Genomic DNA, 16864 nt, shown 5'->3' on the forward strand with positions numbered 1-16864 from the left:
CTGACTCAGATTATTAGACGTGTAGCACCCTCATCTTTTCTCATGTCAATTGTATTTAATAAGCAAACAAATCTGTGCAGACCACTAATTTTACATTCATTAATGAATGAATTCAGCTTGTTGCAAAGAGCAACAACTGAAACTGCTTAATAATTTATATAATAATGTAGCATGATAAATAACACAATTCCTTATGTAGACTTAAAATTTCATTTGCGCTGGCTGCCTTACCACTCAAACAAGAAATCACATTTTTCAGTTTGAATTAATTCAAGTGTAATTTTAATCCAAAAGCAAGAGTCATCAGAAGGAGCCATAAAAGCATTTGTTGCACAAAAACCCAAAGTTCCTCCATAATCTAATGTCCTCCGGAGAGATGCAACAATTTACTTTTGCATTTGATTTGTAGACATTGACATGATAAAATAATTAGTTTAAAATGCTTTTTTTTTCTAAATATATCACACAAAAATATGTATAACACTAAACCAGCCATACACTGTGATCTCAAAAACATATATGCACATTTGCAAATAAGAGCACAAGTCAAAGAAATACTTTAGACCTACTTACATGATCAACAATCAAAGAAATTAACTAATTATTTGAAGTATTTGCATCTTTGAGGCATTGCCTGGAATAAATATTCCCCGTCTTGATTGCAATCAATGTAACAGTAATTTTCATGATTAGAGAACAAGTGTGTAAAAAAATTAATCAAATGGAAACAAGTAACCTTCACTTTAATACTCAGATTAAATTTATTCAACATCAAAACCTACCAATATAGCTGTGTGAATGTGTGTTAAAAAACACAACTCAGTATAACTGTTTTCTTTTCATTGCTGTAACCATGCAGTCCAAAGCCCAGAACCTGTTAGAAGTTCTCATAGTGATGTAAGAAATGGGCCTGATCCCTCTTGTTCATCTGTTGGCAAGCTTTCTCCACGTTTTTGGTGAGTCCAGGAGGTCCACAGCTGAATACACCAATTTTTTCCACCTAAAGAAAATAAAAATACAATCATGTGTTGTCCAGACTGATGCACGGAGATAACAAGTGGATAGACATGGATGAGGACTGACTTCTGGGTGAACTTCCTGCAGCGAGCTGAAAAAGGACACGAAGGGCGGACGGCCGAAGTGAGTGACAGACCGCAGGCCAGTGAAGAGACTGCGGTTCCACACCTTCTGAAAGTGGCGCTCACACACGTACTGCACATATATTACAAAAAATGCACAACAATGCATTAGAGATTAAAACCATAGATTGTTTCTCAACTTTTATTAGTCACTGTGCAGTCAGTGTGTTATTGTTTAACAAACTTCCAGGTAAATAAACGGTAAATGCGTAGCTACTTGTATTGTCAGAAAATTACAGCCTGCTTAGTGTTAGGTCCTTGCATATTGTATACTTGTACACACTTTGTACAACTACAAAATATCTCATATAATTACTCATTAAATACCATTTTAGTGTAGAATCAAGATAATTAAACATTTTTTTTAAATACCCTAAATTATTTTCTCTGTTAAATGAGAGTACTGATAACACTAATTTCAGTAGGAGCTGAAAAACTTTGCATAAAGGTCACCAGCAGTACCTCTAAAGCTCAGTTAAAATATGTGAACAAAAAACAAAACTGAGTATAATTTGTAGAGTAACAAAGGGATAAAATGTGTTTATTGGTGAGCTTTTGAGATGCTCTTTAACAGACTTAATCTTTGGACAAACAATATGCAAATTTTAGGATATCAAATATCAATAATAATAATTAAAATGAATATCTGAGAACTCTTTAATACTATTTGCATCCACTCTCTGCTCCATATGACAAGTAACAGTAACATCGGATCTCACCAGCATGGTGGTGCGAAGGTCGAACTTTTCGGCCACCTGTGTGATATAAGTGTGAACTGAAACCAGTTCCTGGGTGTCCATTTCCTCCACCTCCCTGATGATGTCCGACACCCACTCAAACTGACGCTGTGTCCGTGTCACCCAGATGAAATACACCTTCAAACAACATCTGAACATTAGCAAAACGATGTCAAGTCAATGTCATATGAGTAAAGTTTGATTTCATGACACACTTTTTTACACAGAATCTTGGATTTGATGGAGGACTTGAACACCAGGTCTTTGAGGATGGAGGCAAATGGTGTGACTCCTATTCCTCCCCCCACCAGAACAGACACCTCAAAGTCAATCCACTCCTGATGGCCTTCACCAAACGGGCCGTCCAAGTACAGCTTAAAGCATAAAATGAAATATTAACATTAGTGTCATAAAAGTATGAACAAAAATAGCTGAGAAAACATCTCAGGTATATAATAATAAAAACAAAAACCCTGCCTTTGGATAGGCACCAAGCTCAAGGAGATTTTCTTCAGTGTAGAGCTCTCGGAGCTGGCTAGTCCAGGGACCCACGGCTCGGATGTGGAGACTCAGGGTCTCTTCATGAGGTGCTGAGGTCAGTGTGAATGGATGGTACTCATCCGTGCCCAACATCAGGCATGCTATTCGAACCCACTGGCCTGAACGGTACACAAAGCCCTGGGGTCGCTTGAATTCCAGATGTGTCACACCTAAAGGTACAAAAGCTTTTGAGTGGTGATAGACATGATTCCAATGAAAACACATAAAACATCCAATTTCAAAGGGAAAGACTTGAAGTCAAAAACATTTTTAAGACAATGATCTTCCAGATGTGTCACCTGAGGGTAGCAGTTCAGCTCTGACAACAGGGATCTCCACCTTCTTCCTGCTCAGGCTGATTAGTTTGTCCAGCAGGAAGAGGAGACCAGGGGGAATTAAGTAGATGTGGAAACGAGGCTCTTGGAGCAGAGCAAAGCTGCCATGAACAACTGTCTGTTGGATAAACAACAGTTGTATCAAATTACTTTAAATATGTCTTACTGTAAGAATATTAATGTGAGAAAATACTTACTAGAATGTACACAACAATGTAGAGGTAATGAGTGATCCAAAATCCACGAAAACTGATGCGACGGAAATAATGAGAGGCAAACACATACATGAATGCAAATGTAAACAGAAGCAAGACACCAGTTATCCCTAAGTAATGGAGAGGAGGAAAAGAAAAAAATAATTAGATCATATTATGAGAGTAAGTCTACGTATTATATGTCAGTTTTAAAATCATCTCATAATCTACCTGGAACAGTCTGAAAGAACCACCAGTACCACTTGGGAGGAAGTTCAGACCTTAAAAGGAAAACTTTAGTAAACAATTTGAAATCAGTCTGTAAAATCTACATATTTCATGGTGAAACCTGAAATGTTACCCATTGTTGTTAAAGACTTTGGGGAACAGACACGACAAGATGCTGATGTCGCTGAGAGAAAATATGTAGACGTTGACCACATGGCCCAAACTATGAACAACTGCACAGAAAACAGACAACAGCGAGCATCACGTAAACACAACTTAACAACAAAAGGACATCAGGCCTTCAACATATTAAGTGTAAAAGCACAGAGTGCTACTCGCACAAGAAATATTCATGATGCAACTGCACTTTCTAACTCACTGTCTTATCCTGTGTAACTGAAAAGAATTAAAATCCCTTTGTCATGCCAGATGGCTGAAAGCTGTCTTGTCCTATTTAAAATTAGAAAAAGATTGAATATCCCCTTATAGGGAAAATGGCTGAGTTCAGGAAAACATGGACCCATTTATTTCACTGCTGTTAAGGGATAACAAACTAGAATGATTTATATAGCTCTGAATGATCAAAATTTGTTGACAGTGCATATGAACCCATTTAATTTTCTATTTTTTTAAAGATTTTCTTTTCTCTTTTATTTCTTAGTAAAGGAGTTTGTATGTTTGTTAACAGGCTTAGTCAACAAGTTATAATAGTTGTTTACCTGAGGGTGAGGGGTGAAGGGTATGGGGCATAGCCCAGATTAGAAGTTATTAACATTTGATGCAAATCCACACCAACCTGTGAGGACGATGGCAGTCATGGCCATGAATCGATGGAAGTCTATGGCAGCATCAAAGGGGATGTATTGGTTGAGGAAGGTCTCTCGACACAGCGTGATGAGGTTACGGCACACAGTGAGAAGCATGTAGGGAAACAGAAAGGAGACGGCAGCTGCCGTGCCACGAGCAATGATGATGCCCACCACTGATGTCGCAGGCACTCCCGTAGATTCAGCCTGCAAACCATAATCTGAACACAATATTTTAATCAGGCCAGACGAAAAACAGGTAGCAAAGCAAAGGATTACTTAAAAACTATGATCAGTCAACAAGATGCAGTGCTTTCCACTCACAGTAACATCGCTCCGTCAACACTCCAGCTGTGATGCCGTACACAATGATGAAACACACAATGTGACGACGATAATTCTCAATGAAGCGTTTGAACTGCTGGATTTTCTGCTGTACTGGGTTCCTGATATACTGATCACGCTTGGGCTTCACATAGACGTTTGGGGTAATTACACTTAACCTAAAAATAAACAATTTAGATTTTAATCTGTGGCTATAATTTACTGTTGTCTATTTAACCAAATTCAGATTATAAACAACAGAGGAAGAAGAATGTGACACATTTAATAACAGCTATAAATGGACAGATAACGGAGCATTGCACACGCAAACATGCTTTTCTCTACAGCCACAGTCTTTTCTGTGCAAAAAATATTCAAAATACATGTACGGAGGAGCTTACATTCATATGTGTGGGATTATATCTATCTTTCTATTACTTGTTTCATATTCAGAAATAAAAAAAGAAGCATACTTTTTTCGTCTTCGTAACTCCAGCCCTTCTCCCTTGTTGCTGCCGTGAAGAAAATTTAAGCAAATTTGTAACCAAGGTGCAATCCGTTGTTTCTATGTCAGCACTTCCTCGTGCTATTTAAGTAATCACAGCTTGTCTGTGCTGTTTTCTTACCTGTTTGCTGGACAAATGAAGGACACTCTCTGGTCTCGACTCAGCCGTTTCCTCCCCTGCTTCTCCATCCCTTTGCACACACAGCAGATACAAATGAATAAAAAAAAAAAAAAAAAGCTTGGAAAGGTCAATACACAAAAACTATCTTCTTAAACTAAACTTTCCCAAACCTTTGACATTGAGTTGAGCAAATTGTAGCTCCTTTTCATGGTCCCTCAAGAGGAAGTGAAAGTCCTGCCATGAGATTTTCTCCTTGTTATCAAAGCCTGCGGCCTGCATCATGGCCTTGATGCCGTCCTCTGCCTGTTTCTTTGACAGAGAACTGTTGGCGATTTCAATGAAAGACCTGCAAATCATCAAAAAGGGGGAAGACAACCCATCAATCACACAGAGAAAACTCTACAGTCATGAAAAAAAAAAAAAAAAAAAGAAAAAGAAGTGCCACTGAAACCTGAGCATCCTGGCAAATTCTTCTTTTGATAAGTAGCCAGTTCCACCAATGTCATTCATGGAAAACATCAGTTGGGATTTTTCCTCAGGAGACCCTGCAACCATATACATATCATTTATATTAGTATCAGATCTCTGTGAGCATCACTATCTAGAATTCATGCAATCTACTGCTTATGTTTAGCTGCTTAAATCCGAACAGCATTACCCTAATCAACCAATCCTACAAAGTAATCACATTTTTTTATTCATTCATCATTTTACTCATAATGAGCACTGTGAATTCATTTTAATTGGTGGTGGTGTCAGCCATCATGACAAGTGTTAACCAATCTAAATATTGCTTCAAAACTTTTTGCATTTTGTTATAAACTCTTTAGAAGCTGCTAAATATCTGTACAAATTCTCACAAAACAAGAATGCACCACTTTAGTTCTTGTTCAAGCCTGACACAAGATTCTTCAAGCATCCTCTGATGTCTTTATAGACATTTTAGCTAAATGACAGCACACCTGAGGTGCAGACAAAGGTTGTACCTTTCATGAAGATAACAATAACATCAAGAAACTCTTGAAAGGAGAGGTAACCATTTCCATCTTCATCAGCTAGTGTGAACATGGAGTCTACAAATAAGGAGTCAGGCTTGAGGCCAAGTGCGTCAGCAAACTCTGCTGCTGTCAGCTCACACTGGAGAACTTCTCTGGCTCTTTTGCGGGAAACACCACTCATATCTCCGGCATCACACTTCTCTATTTCCAAGACCTGCGTTCCAGAGAGACAGGGGGAGAAAGTGTTATTATTTGTCACCATAGTGTAATATCTCTGACGTCAGCCGAGAATGTCATCATAGATGAGGTTACTGTAAAGACCAACTACCAATTAGTTATACTGGTTTGCGGCCGAACCTCACTTGACCTCAAACAAGAAATTACGCTATTTAGTGGCTTAGTGTGGACCCGCTCAAAGGATTAGGTAAATGTTTCGAAGCTGACTGTACCTTAGAGAAAGCATGTCGAATGAAAGTTTCCACAATCTGAGCCCTCTGCTCTTTGGTAATAGCCTCCTTCAGCAGTTTCTTCTCTCTAATCTCTGTCACTTTAATCTGCTGCCTGATGTCTGTCACCTCCATGTGCAGATGCTTGACAAATTCTGCGCGTTTGCTCTCCTCATCAAAAAACAGTACCTGCATGAGCAAACAGGGAGCAATGTAAATAGATAAACAGAACTGGAGGGAGATAAAAATGATGGAGATTAGAGATATACAGGCACGTTTACATGTGGGCCTATGTGAGAAAAAGTAGAAATAACAAAGAACTTTCATTGTGTTAAGTAAAATCTATATGAACATAAACTGCAAACAAGCTTAAATGAAAACAAAAATTTTCCTGCATGCACTTTTCTAGTCTTATCCTCACCAGGTCATACTCTTTTGGTACTTTGAGAAGCAGAGCTTTATGGTGACAGTCGCTGGAGAGAAGGACATCTAAGTTTTCCTGATTTCCCAGATTGAGACAGCGGTGAGTGGAACCTGATCTGTCGAACACCTGTAGCCTCTTTTTCGCGAACACCACACTGACCAGGTGCAGCGGGTTTTTATTGCCCTGCCACTCATATGCTGGAGTGAAAAGGCAGAATTAAAAGAAAAACATGACAAGGCTCTGAAGAATGATGATACAAGCAAGTCAAATATGATCTTGATTTTGTTTTTTTGGCCATAATGATTCAGTAACTGTTGCCATAGTAATTGGCTTCAGCTTTTCTCCTGATTATAAGCTTAACATCAGCTTTCACTGGAGATTTTAAGATAACGTAGCTGTAAACACTGAACCAATGAAAAGATTTAGAGTTATGTAATCTCTCCTCGTATTTCTCTATCATGTGTTTTCAGTCACTCTTCATGTCTTCAGTTTCTATTTTTACACATTTTAATCTCTTTGTATTATTCTAAGCCTGTTTGTGGTCATCTCACAACTTTATGCGACAGTTTAGTGTCTCACTCTGGTTCTTTTGAGTGCATTTTATTTTTAAGGTCAAGAACAGAGGTACCCGAGATACTGCCTGTTATCTGATGCTTGTTAACAGCTGACAATGAGTTAATGTTAAATCCTGAATGTTTTTATCAACACTGAACATTGCAAATACATTCTAAGAAGGATTTTCTCTTTAATCCCACAGATTTCATACCAGTGATTCCCACAGCTGGCTCCTCTGTTCTGTCACCAGCTTTTCTCCTTCTTCTCTGGAACTTCCTGTACCTGTACTTCCGAAAACAAGCTACCATGCAGGCCACAAAAAAACTCACTGTAAAAGTAAAAAAATCCACAATCAAAGCGCTGATGGGATATATATAAGTGTTGCTACTGTAAAAGAAAAGAGAAGGATACAGACCAACAGGGAAGAGAAACAGAATGATAATAAATATTCCAAAGCCAGCTTTACTCCCATCAAAGTAATTAAGTTTTGTAGCATTAGTGCAGGGATGTAGCATTGATTCCTGCAGCTGTGTTGGCTGAGGACAGGGGTCACCTGCGGACAGCACACACAGCTTTTTTTATTAAAAAAAATAATAGTAATGAAAAAAATACAGATATGTTGTATTTTTACCATCTTTCCAGAAGAAGACATTATCTTGTATATCACTGTCCTCTGCACTTGTGACTGCAACAAGGACATCATGATATGTGACATTACGGATCGTCTGAATCTCCTCATCTGTAAACAGACTGGAAACACAGTAACAACACAGAGATGACAGATGACTGACAGAGCTGTATCACAAATGTTTATAGATAATATAAAAAGTTCTATGGATTACCCATTCTGCTTGTTTTCAAACCAGAAGCGGTCACCATTTCTGATGCGCTCAAACTGGTCCAGGATTATGGCAGAGAAAACTGGACCTGGACCATCAAGAGACTCCAGCAGTCCTCCAGGGAAGAGCTCCAGTTTTGAGATATCTTGGCTGTACAGTTCTGCCACAGCGCGGAGCAGCTGTTGTAGCAGAGCACAAGGCAAAGTTTAATGCATGGGATTAAGCTTTTTCTGAAAGGATGGGTCAGTGTTTACATTAAGATGTTGTCTGTTTGGAGGACTGCAGCTTTAACCTGTGGGTTAGTGCTGTTGAGCTCGGGATTAATTTCTTCAAATCTCTCTACAGGAGGCAGATCCAGAACTTTTCTCAACTCAGAGTAACTTTGTAGACCAAAGTCTCTTCCTCTCTGAATGGTCATAGCCACCAGATCTGTGCGGGTGAATCTTAATGGTCCGTACATGTAGTCTATCAAAGTGTAAATCAGAGTGGCGAAAATTAATTTAATGTTAATTAATGATACATAGAGGGATACAGGTAGTAAATAGGAAAGACTACAGACCTCTTAAGTCCTCCACTACAATATTGTCTTCTCTCTCTGCAATCTGAGAAGCCATGCCCATGAGGAGATCATCCACATCCTGGCCTGTCTTCATGTTGTCTCTCTGGAGAAGACGAAGACTCAAGGACTCAGATCAGGCAATGGATGCAGTCATATTTGGAATTAGCTTGTGCTACATACATGTCTAAATACAATTCAACAGGTGCAGTTTTTGTTATTTTAGCTGTTTAAATGAGCATATTTGAATTGTAGCTATTTATCAGTAAGCGTTTAAAGTGCAGATTTGGAGGTTGTCACATCACTGCTGGAAGAAGATTGCAGCTCTTCAATATGTCAATTAAACATGTTTGTAACACAGCTAAAATAACAAAATGGTGTCAGAGCTCAAATATTTCCAGACTTAGAATTTGTCTCTCCAATATCTGGTATTTAAGGGGTAATTTCCAACACAGTGGGCATTTTCCTAATTTATCTTTGAAGAACCCTTCAAGTATTTGTATTCAGCACAAAATAAATGTCAAAAAGATTTCCTTTTGGGATTAAATGCGCAATTAAACATTTTCCTTATGCTGAGTGGGGATTTATAAAATAGCAATTTAATTAGTTTTAGAGAATATATATACTTTTTTAAGATGGATATTAAATAAAACTAAGATGCATATATGTCTCACATCACAGTTGAAATACATTAATTTCTTTATAATATACCTGTCTTTTCCAAAAGCTGTTGCAAAGGCGCATTGCAGGCGATGTGCTCCCATCTATGTTGATAATCTTTCGAAAATGGCAGGTACTGTTTCTGTACGAAAAATGTGGAGCCAGGAAAATCATCTTTACATCATTACAATCTTTACATTAATTTTTACAGAATCTACACGCTCTACATTCCAAGCAGGCACTCACAAAAGCACATTTCAACAATTCACAGGGAAAAACAGAAACACCACCTCATATAAACACCAGGTGGGGCTAAAGTGATACCAAATCGAATGGCAGCCTGAAACTCAGGAGAGATCCCTGGATCGACAAACTTCTGGTAGCCTGTGTGCAGGAACACAACAAAAAACACCATCACAGTTTAATTAGATTTCATCAATATACGTGTGGATCCGCTGCATTATTCAAACAGTCAAAGTGAAGCTGGAACAGCAGCGGAGATGCAGCAATGAAAAGTGGTTCAGGTCATGGGATCATCTAACCACTGTCTTAACTTTCTTCAGCCACGGCTGCTTATTCAGCAGGAGAAGGAGGTTTGGTGTGATGCTTTGCTGACAAAGCACATATTTGTCAAACACCACCTCCGACAACTGACCTCACCACGGCTTGTGGTCACTGATGCATTACCTGTTTCCCCCCACTTGTACGCACACGCACTCCGGTTGATTCTTACCTGGATAAGGAGGAAGCTTTATGTCTCCGAGGTATGCAGGCAGCCATTCATAGACAGCGATATTCTGTGTGTAAAAGCAGCAAGTACACAAAGAAGTGAGTGCAATTTTATTTTATTTTCAATTAACACCAAAAAATGTCAATATGAAATTAAACCCCCAAAGCTCTTTTTTTCCCTTAATTTTTTCTCGTTTTGGACTAATTTCTTCATAGTGCAAAAGAAAAATTAGTTATATTTGTTTAAAAAAAAAGTAATACTTCAACAATTTGTGGACTCATAATTCATTTTAAAAATAATTAACATAAGTGCGATGTTGTTCAAGATGGTACGTGCAGGATACAGGACCGCAAGAAGTGAGAGATGACGCATTGGTCCTTAATGACCACCTGTCGTTAATGCAACCTCTGTTTTTCCAGAGTGCAAATTAAATCAGCATCTGTGCAGCGAGAGGATTACACTGAGACTTTTTCTTCTACCTGGAATGTGGCCACAACGGTCTTTCGGGCAGTTTGAAACAGCTCCTCGTCTGACCACCCTGGGTGTTCCTCATGCAGCCTGGAGGCGACATAATTGTGGTAGCGAAACCAGATAATCCCCTCTGCTGCTGTGAACATGTTCTCATTGGCCCAAGCATTTCCCAACTCTAGATGCAGAGGGTGGCACAAACAAGGATGTTTTGCAATTTCATCAGGTGAATTTACATTACTATGTCAAAAACATAATACACAAAACTAGGTCAGATGTCTGACCTACAAAAGTCTTTTTTTTTCTTCTTAAAAAACTGCCCTGTGATTCTTAAATATCTTGTCAATTATCAGTATCATGTCAAAATCCAGTTGTATTTATTCATAAATATCTTAACCACTAATTGACAGATAATCTGATTGTTTGTTTCCATGAATTTGAAAACAGAGCATGAACAATAGGAGATCCTCCATCCCCATCCCCAGATAATAACCAAACACGTTTCACAGTACACGCAACAAAACACTGGTTTTATGACACATGCATGGTATCACCTCAACTATAGAAAGAAGGATTTACTGTGGTTAGTGTGAAATGCCATTTACACAATAATTAAAGTTTTACATCCCAAGTCAAGCTGGGCCCCTCTTGACTCAGCCTCCGGTTGCAGGGCTGCAATCGGAATGTGAAATAATATTTCCAAACAATTTTTGTTCTTGTTTGCTTTTAGCAACTTCCAGTATCGATTGAAAGGATGTTGCTACATGCAGCGCAAGACTACAGTGCTCATACCATCCTGTTGAAAGTTCATTTCAACAATAATTTTGTGCAACAAGATTGCAATGCAAATATGAGCTCCTTTAATTAAAAATACTGAATAAACTGAGCTGTAGTTGCTATAGGGTGGGACATTAAATGTCATCGAGCTTCAGAAGTGTGTCCCACTCTTCATCTGAGGAAAGATGGAGTTTTACCCTTTAACCAATTATTGGTAGCAATAGTTAGTCTGTGTTTTTTTGGTCCTTATTGCCCTAACATCTCCTCTGATATTTACTGTTCTCTTCACCAACAAGGTAGATGTGACACTCTGATTCTTGGTGAACGATACATTTGATTCTCAAACCATGCTTGGCATCTCTCAGACAGTTTAAAGTGTAATAAGTCTCACCATAAAGATTGTGCGGTCCATGTTCTCCAGTTGAGGGATCGGCCACACTCCACATGATATTGTGACTTCCTCCCTGATTTGGCATGTTCACCTCTGAGCCTGAAGTCAAGAGCCCTCCAGAGAAACTTCTCATGGAGTCAGACCAAGACGCAGAGGGGCCATAAATGGAGCTTCCATCTATCCATGCTGTCACTGAATTCACCTGCATGAATTGCACAGTTTTCTCAAGTTACTTAACCTCTGGGAAAAGAAAAAATGCAGTTTGTTCTGAAGGTTTAGACTCATGATGCAAGACTGTTCATATATTGACAAAAATCCCTAATCAGCACCTGTGTGCGAGGGTTACTAGGACTCTGCCCAGACTCTTTGTCCCATGGTCCTCGCTGGAAGGGCAGCAGAACATTTCCAGTGTTGGCAGGGTCAAAAACAGGGTCACCTTTTGGGACTTGGATGTTCATGAACTCAGGTGGACAACCACAAGCTCTTGAGTCAAATATTTCAAAAGCAACATGATAACCTAAAAAAATGTCAGCAAAATGATCAGTATTAATCAGAGATAACTTTTTTTATCCAATCAGATTACTGTTAACAGTTGTGATAAAGCTTTAGTTCAGGAGGAGGTAAAACACAACTCTATGTCGACAGACCCTAAAGTGTGTTTATCACTTAATTTTCTGTTAACACACACTGACCTTTCGCTGTGTTATTAAATATTATCTATTTTTTTAATACAACAAAATCAACTATTATTATTTTACCATTTACAGATAATATAACTCTTGTGCTCTTGGGTTAAGAATGACACCAACCCTAACTAGAACGCTAACATTATGGTGCGACTCAAAATGTCTAGTGGATACATTTCTTTATTATCTATAAGATCATATAAATAAATGCAACTTAATCCAGCTGTTAAGCATCAAAATATAAGTGTAGGTTATTTTTCATTTACACGTAATTACCTAAAAAAATGGACACACCTGTTTACCACTTTCTTTTCTTGAATTTAGGTGGAAATTATGAGTGTGTTGCCAAGTACTGAAAACATTTAGTGAAATTACGTCTATAGTTTCAGTCTAAATTCACTTTAATAGCCCATTTTAGCACGACAAAGTACGTTATATTTACCAAAGAACAGAGACAGCACGGTCTGGTTGCGTTTGGAGGGCATACCGGAGGGCCCTTTAGCCAGTAGCCGACTCAGCCTGCGGGGGTTTGGTTCCAGCGGCTCATGAACAGGTTGGTAGACTCCGTCCCAGTAGCGCGCGGGCACGAGGCGCACGAGCCGAGAACCTGCGCGAGCATGACGAGCGTGGTGAGCAGGTGTGTTGCTACTGCTGCATACCTTTTTTTCTTGCTAACTTTGTGACCTACCGACAGCTCCGCGTTTGGGATATCCCAGACTGTTGTACCAGCCGTCGAAGCGAGGGACTTCCCAGGTTATTTCACACTGCGAATCTGCTCAGTACAGAATGAAATTTAACACTTTGCTCACTTTTTCTACATTTTGACTCTGAGAGTGAAACATAGCCGCTGTTTACTTACACTCACTGACAATGAGCACCAAGCCAACCACTGCACACACACTCCAAACCCATCTACGCAAATCCATTGATGCGAGAGATGCTCCTCAGCTCTGTCCTCAGCCAAGGAGAGTGAAGGACTTCTAGAAAAAAAGTGAAGACAAGAGGCGGGTAACATTTGCTATTATTTGTCTATTGTTGTTTTTATTATTTTATGTAATATCATTTGCTAGTTCAGCAGAGATAATAAAAAGAAATTAACTTTACAGGTAAAGGATTCTCTGTGATGGAATAAATTAATTACTTTTGATATAAACAAGAAAATAATACTGAGTCTCACCCACTGCAGAGCAGAGTATATGTGGAGCAGATATAATGCAGGTTCGAGCACAGATGTAGTTGAGAAATGCTGCAATACTAAAGCCAAGATGTGTTATTTAGCTTATCACAAAGTGTGTGTGACCTATTTCCCAAATGGGAATGGCCATCATGTCTGGATCACACCTCTTTTCCAAAGCATTTCGGTAGATGCATCCTCCTCCTCCTCCTCTGTGACATAAAGGGGACTGCAGGTTATAAAAGTGTATGTTTCCTCAACAATCAGACTTCACACTCTTCTTCCGTAGCCCTAGTCCTGTAACTTTCAGGTAAGTGATATCATTTACATTTCACATTTCTCACAAAACTTACTTGGTATTATTGAAAACTTTGCATTTAGTTTTTAAAAAGTATGATCAAATCTGGAACAAACCAAGTCTAGAGTACTCATTTTGTGACTGAGGAATTCACACAGATGTAGATAGCAGAATGTATTTATGAATTTTACAGATGACTTTCTCTCTTTGCAGTAAAGACACAGTATTAGCCAAAGTTAGATGCTTTTACATAAGGTACACATGCTAGTGTTTAATCATGTGCCACGTTACATGGTAGTACTACAATCCCTTATCAGTTGTAAGCAGCAAAGGCTGCTATCTGCATCTGGAGGAAACTGAGAACCCACCCAGTAACACTGCCTTCTCTGTTGCAGTGCCTAGTCTCAGCTGTATCCTTAGATCAGAAGCTGAGATGACTTTCTACAATGACATTTACCCATTCTACCCTCTACAAAGGACTTCCTTCATCTTCAGTGGCCACTTGCTCACCATTATTCTGGTCTTCCTTGTGTTAGCAGTCAGTCTTCTTATTATTCTGCCAGGAATACGAGGCAAGACGGTGAGTGCATCCCATCAGATAACCCATGACTCACTGCAAACAACCTTTGAATTTTTACTCTTTATGCTTTTTGGAATCGTTGGAATTGCAAACTAATAAAAGCATTATATTGCACTGCTTTGATTTGATTTTGTTTACATTTTTGACTGAAATCACCTGCAATAATTTTGTTTCTGCTCCTTTGATTCCTCTCAGCGGCTCTTCTGGATGTTCAGGATAATTACCAGTTTGTTTATAGGTGTAGTGATAGTGGGTGAGTTTTGTATTTGTATCATAGCTGTGGAATAGGTCATTTTTTCCCTATTTCCTTCATCATTATCTATCTTTATATACTTTTTGTGCAGTTCTCAACTTCACTAACAACTGGGCTGAGGCCAGAATTACCACAAATACCACCTACAAGTCTTTCAGCAATGTAGTGATTAATGCTGAGGTTGGCCTACATGTTGGGCTGTACGGCATTAATGTGACATTAAAAGGTGAGTCACTGCTGCAGCTCATGTCTACATCTAAAATGTTGAAAACTTGAAACACTGAGTAACTTATATGTTTGGTTACAAGGTTCGCACAAAACCTTTCTGAATATTCCATAGATTTTTTTTTAATTATCATTTTTTTTGCCAATTAATTTTAGGTGTATCTGCTGTATATAGTACATATAACACCCTGTTTTTTTCTCTCAGGAAATCCTGTCGTGCAGTTCAATGAGACCATAAATTACAATGAGATGTTTAGATGGCATGAAACAACTGAAGAAGATTATGAGGAAGCTTTAGAGAAGGGTTTACCCAACCCTATCCTATACATTGCTGAAAAATTCACCCTGAGAAATCCATGTGGTCTCATCTTTCAGTACAGATACTCTGGACGATACGCCTCTGCAACCCTGTGGTGATTAATAACAACTTCTGTTTTAATTTTATCAAATTATGCTGTCTGTTCCTGCAGTGGCTTATTATAAAAGCAGAAATTTAAACAGCTTTACTTGTTCTGCAGGACGTCATTTTGTTGCTGGATTCTCGCCAACATCCTCTTCTCCATGCCAGTCATCTTGTATGCCGGGTACATGATGATGGCGACCGCTGCCTTCATTTTCTTCTCCATGGCCTCCTTCTCCACCATCGTGAATGTGCCTCAGTGTGTTTTCTCCATAGGAACTAACTCTTTTGTGACAGAGTACAGTCATTCATTCTGGCTGGCTCTGGCAACAGGTAAACTTTTTTTTTTTCCCAGAAACTGGCATATGAAACCACATGGACCACCATGATTTTTACTAACTGAGTTGATTTCCAGGTACGCTGTGCACCATCATTGGGAGCCTTTTGGTGATTTTAAACTTCTTGATGCCAGAGAAGATAAAATCAGCTTTCAGTGTTGGTGTTGACAGCTGTGAAGATGAGGATGCTTCTTGTGGGGAAGGCTACTTGAATTCAGTTTTTCTTCATGGACCAGTGATTTCACCACTGACATCCAAGGTTTCCGCAGTAAGTTGATCACGCTTACCTGTTAGCGTCATAATCGGTAGCATTTTGCAACATGCAAGTAGATTAGTCATTCATTTGATTATGAAATGTATAAATAAATAAATAAACATGGACTTTTATAAAATATATATTCAGTGTTAAAACCAAATGTGACTAATTCTGTATTAATACGGCATGAAATAATAAAATAGAATTAATGACGCTACTGTTGTGACCATCATCATATACAATACATCCTGAATCCTGAGTGCTGCATTTATTTAATTTATTTTATTTTTTAATTCCAGCAGGCAGCAAACTGACTGACCATTTTTTTTGTGTTCCAGGAGCATATATGACGTGGCCCAGATTCCCCTCATGGGGCTTTCAGTTTATACTTGAAGATCATTTTACTGATCGTGTTACAGACAGACAGTCTGTCCGATTTCACATCTATTCTAATTATGTACATGAGCCTGTAAGTGTGTTATGTGTTAACTGTAAATATATTTTTGAATTTGTAAGGATTATTGGCGGGTTTCAGTAGCTGTAAAAAAAATATAAATTTGTATGGGATCTGCATTATATGTGCGTCCGAACATTGATCATGGACGACAGGTGTGTCTTTGACTCTATTTGAAATTAAATATGAAGAAAGCTTTGCAGTGAAATTGCATTTAGTATCATCCGGATTTATATGCATAACATTTTAGATTATTCTGCTACCGACATGATGTCATTTCTGCTATATTTCTAAAGAGCCTAAACAGTTGAACTTTCCAAGAAAATGTGAAAAATATGAGAGTGGATTATTATGAAATTCCTTGTAAGTACAATTTCTCAAATACAGCCAAATGTATTTATTTTGTCAAAGTTTGTCAGCACATTTT

General features: G+C 38.6%; 2 protein-coding genes across 6 annotated transcripts; one reads left to right on the forward strand and one right to left on the reverse strand.

Moving 5' to 3' along the window:
* Positions 1-265: 265 nt before the first annotated feature.
* Positions 266-13440, reverse strand: duox (dual oxidase). 3 transcript variants are annotated; one of them, XM_041997707.1, is made up of 33 exons: positions 13319-13440; positions 13148-13231; positions 12902-13066; positions 12103-12290; positions 11774-11975; positions 10617-10783; positions 10141-10204; positions 9698-9791; positions 9459-9543; positions 8751-8853; positions 8484-8656; positions 8195-8370; positions 7984-8102; positions 7768-7905; positions 7564-7680; positions 6795-6994; positions 6377-6562; positions 5916-6141; positions 5381-5474; positions 5100-5275; positions 4930-4999; positions 4777-4818; positions 4304-4482; positions 3970-4200; positions 3307-3406; positions 3177-3226; positions 2949-3076; positions 2716-2869; positions 2354-2586; positions 2092-2250; positions 1859-2014; positions 1084-1212; positions 266-1000 (listed from the first exon to the last, which is right to left on the reverse strand). In XM_041997707.1, exons 1-33 carry the CDS (start codon positions 13383-13385, stop codon positions 878-880), a joined length of 4578 nt encoding a protein of 1525 aa, XP_041853641.1. In that variant the 5' UTR covers positions 13386-13440; the 3' UTR covers positions 266-877. The 3 variants fall into 3 exon arrangements, with proteins under 3 accessions (XP_041853641.1, XP_041853640.1, XP_041853638.1); XM_041997706.1 differs by having other exon boundaries at positions 4777-4815; positions 9459-9549; XM_041997704.1 differs by having other exon boundaries at positions 9459-9549.
* duox2 (dual oxidase 2) lies at positions 13092-16830 on the forward strand. Of its 3 annotated transcripts, none has more exons than XM_041997714.1 (8): positions 13092-13467; positions 14327-14511; positions 14707-14764; positions 14856-14990; positions 15195-15402; positions 15508-15722; positions 15805-15995; positions 16322-16830. In XM_041997714.1, the coding sequence occupies exons 2-8, from the start codon at positions 14365-14367 to the stop codon at positions 16331-16333; spliced, it is 966 nt and encodes a 321-aa protein (XP_041853648.1). In that variant the 5' UTR covers positions 13092-13467; positions 14327-14364; the 3' UTR covers positions 16334-16830. The 3 variants fall into 3 exon arrangements, with proteins under 3 accessions (XP_041853648.1, XP_041853647.1, XP_041853646.1); XM_041997713.1 differs by lacking the exon at positions 13092-13467 and adding an exon at positions 13535-13943; XM_041997712.1 differs by lacking the exon at positions 13092-13467 and adding an exon at positions 13535-13943 and having other exon boundaries at positions 14409-14511.
* Positions 16831-16864: the final 34 nt, after the last annotated feature.

The sequence above is a fragment of the Melanotaenia boesemani genome, chromosome 10 (assembly GCF_017639745.1).
Source record: "Melanotaenia boesemani isolate fMelBoe1 chromosome 10, fMelBoe1.pri, whole genome shotgun sequence".
NCBI classification, from domain to species: domain Eukaryota; kingdom Metazoa; phylum Chordata; class Actinopteri; order Atheriniformes; family Melanotaeniidae; genus Melanotaenia; species Melanotaenia boesemani.

Excerpts from the sequence above, each read along its gene's own strand:
- duox2 (XM_041997712.1), top strand. The coding sequence starts at position 13,882 with ATGTTTCCTCAACAATCAGACTTCACACTCTTCTTCCGTAGCCCTAGT. Across the intron at positions 14,512-14,706 it reads CAGGAATACGAGGCAAGACG|CGGCTCTTCTGGATGTTCAG; the intron begins GTGAGTGCATCC and ends GATTCCTCTCAG. Across the intron at positions 15,403-15,507 it reads TACGCCTCTGCAACCCTGTG|GACGTCATTTTGTTGCTGGA; the intron begins GTGATTAATAAC and ends CTTGTTCTGCAG.
- duox (XM_041997704.1), bottom strand. The coding sequence starts at position 13,385 with ATGGATTTGCGTAGATGGGTTTGGAGTGTGTGTGCAGTGGTTGGCTTG. Across the intron at positions 10,205-10,616 it reads CCGTTGTGGCCACATTCCAG|AATATCGCTGTCTATGAATG; the intron begins GTAGAAGAAAAA and ends TTTTACACACAG. Across the intron at positions 4,819-4,929 it reads TTCATTTGTCCAGCAAACAG|CAGCAACAAGGGAGAAGGGC; the intron begins GTAAGAAAACAG and ends TTTTCTTCACGG.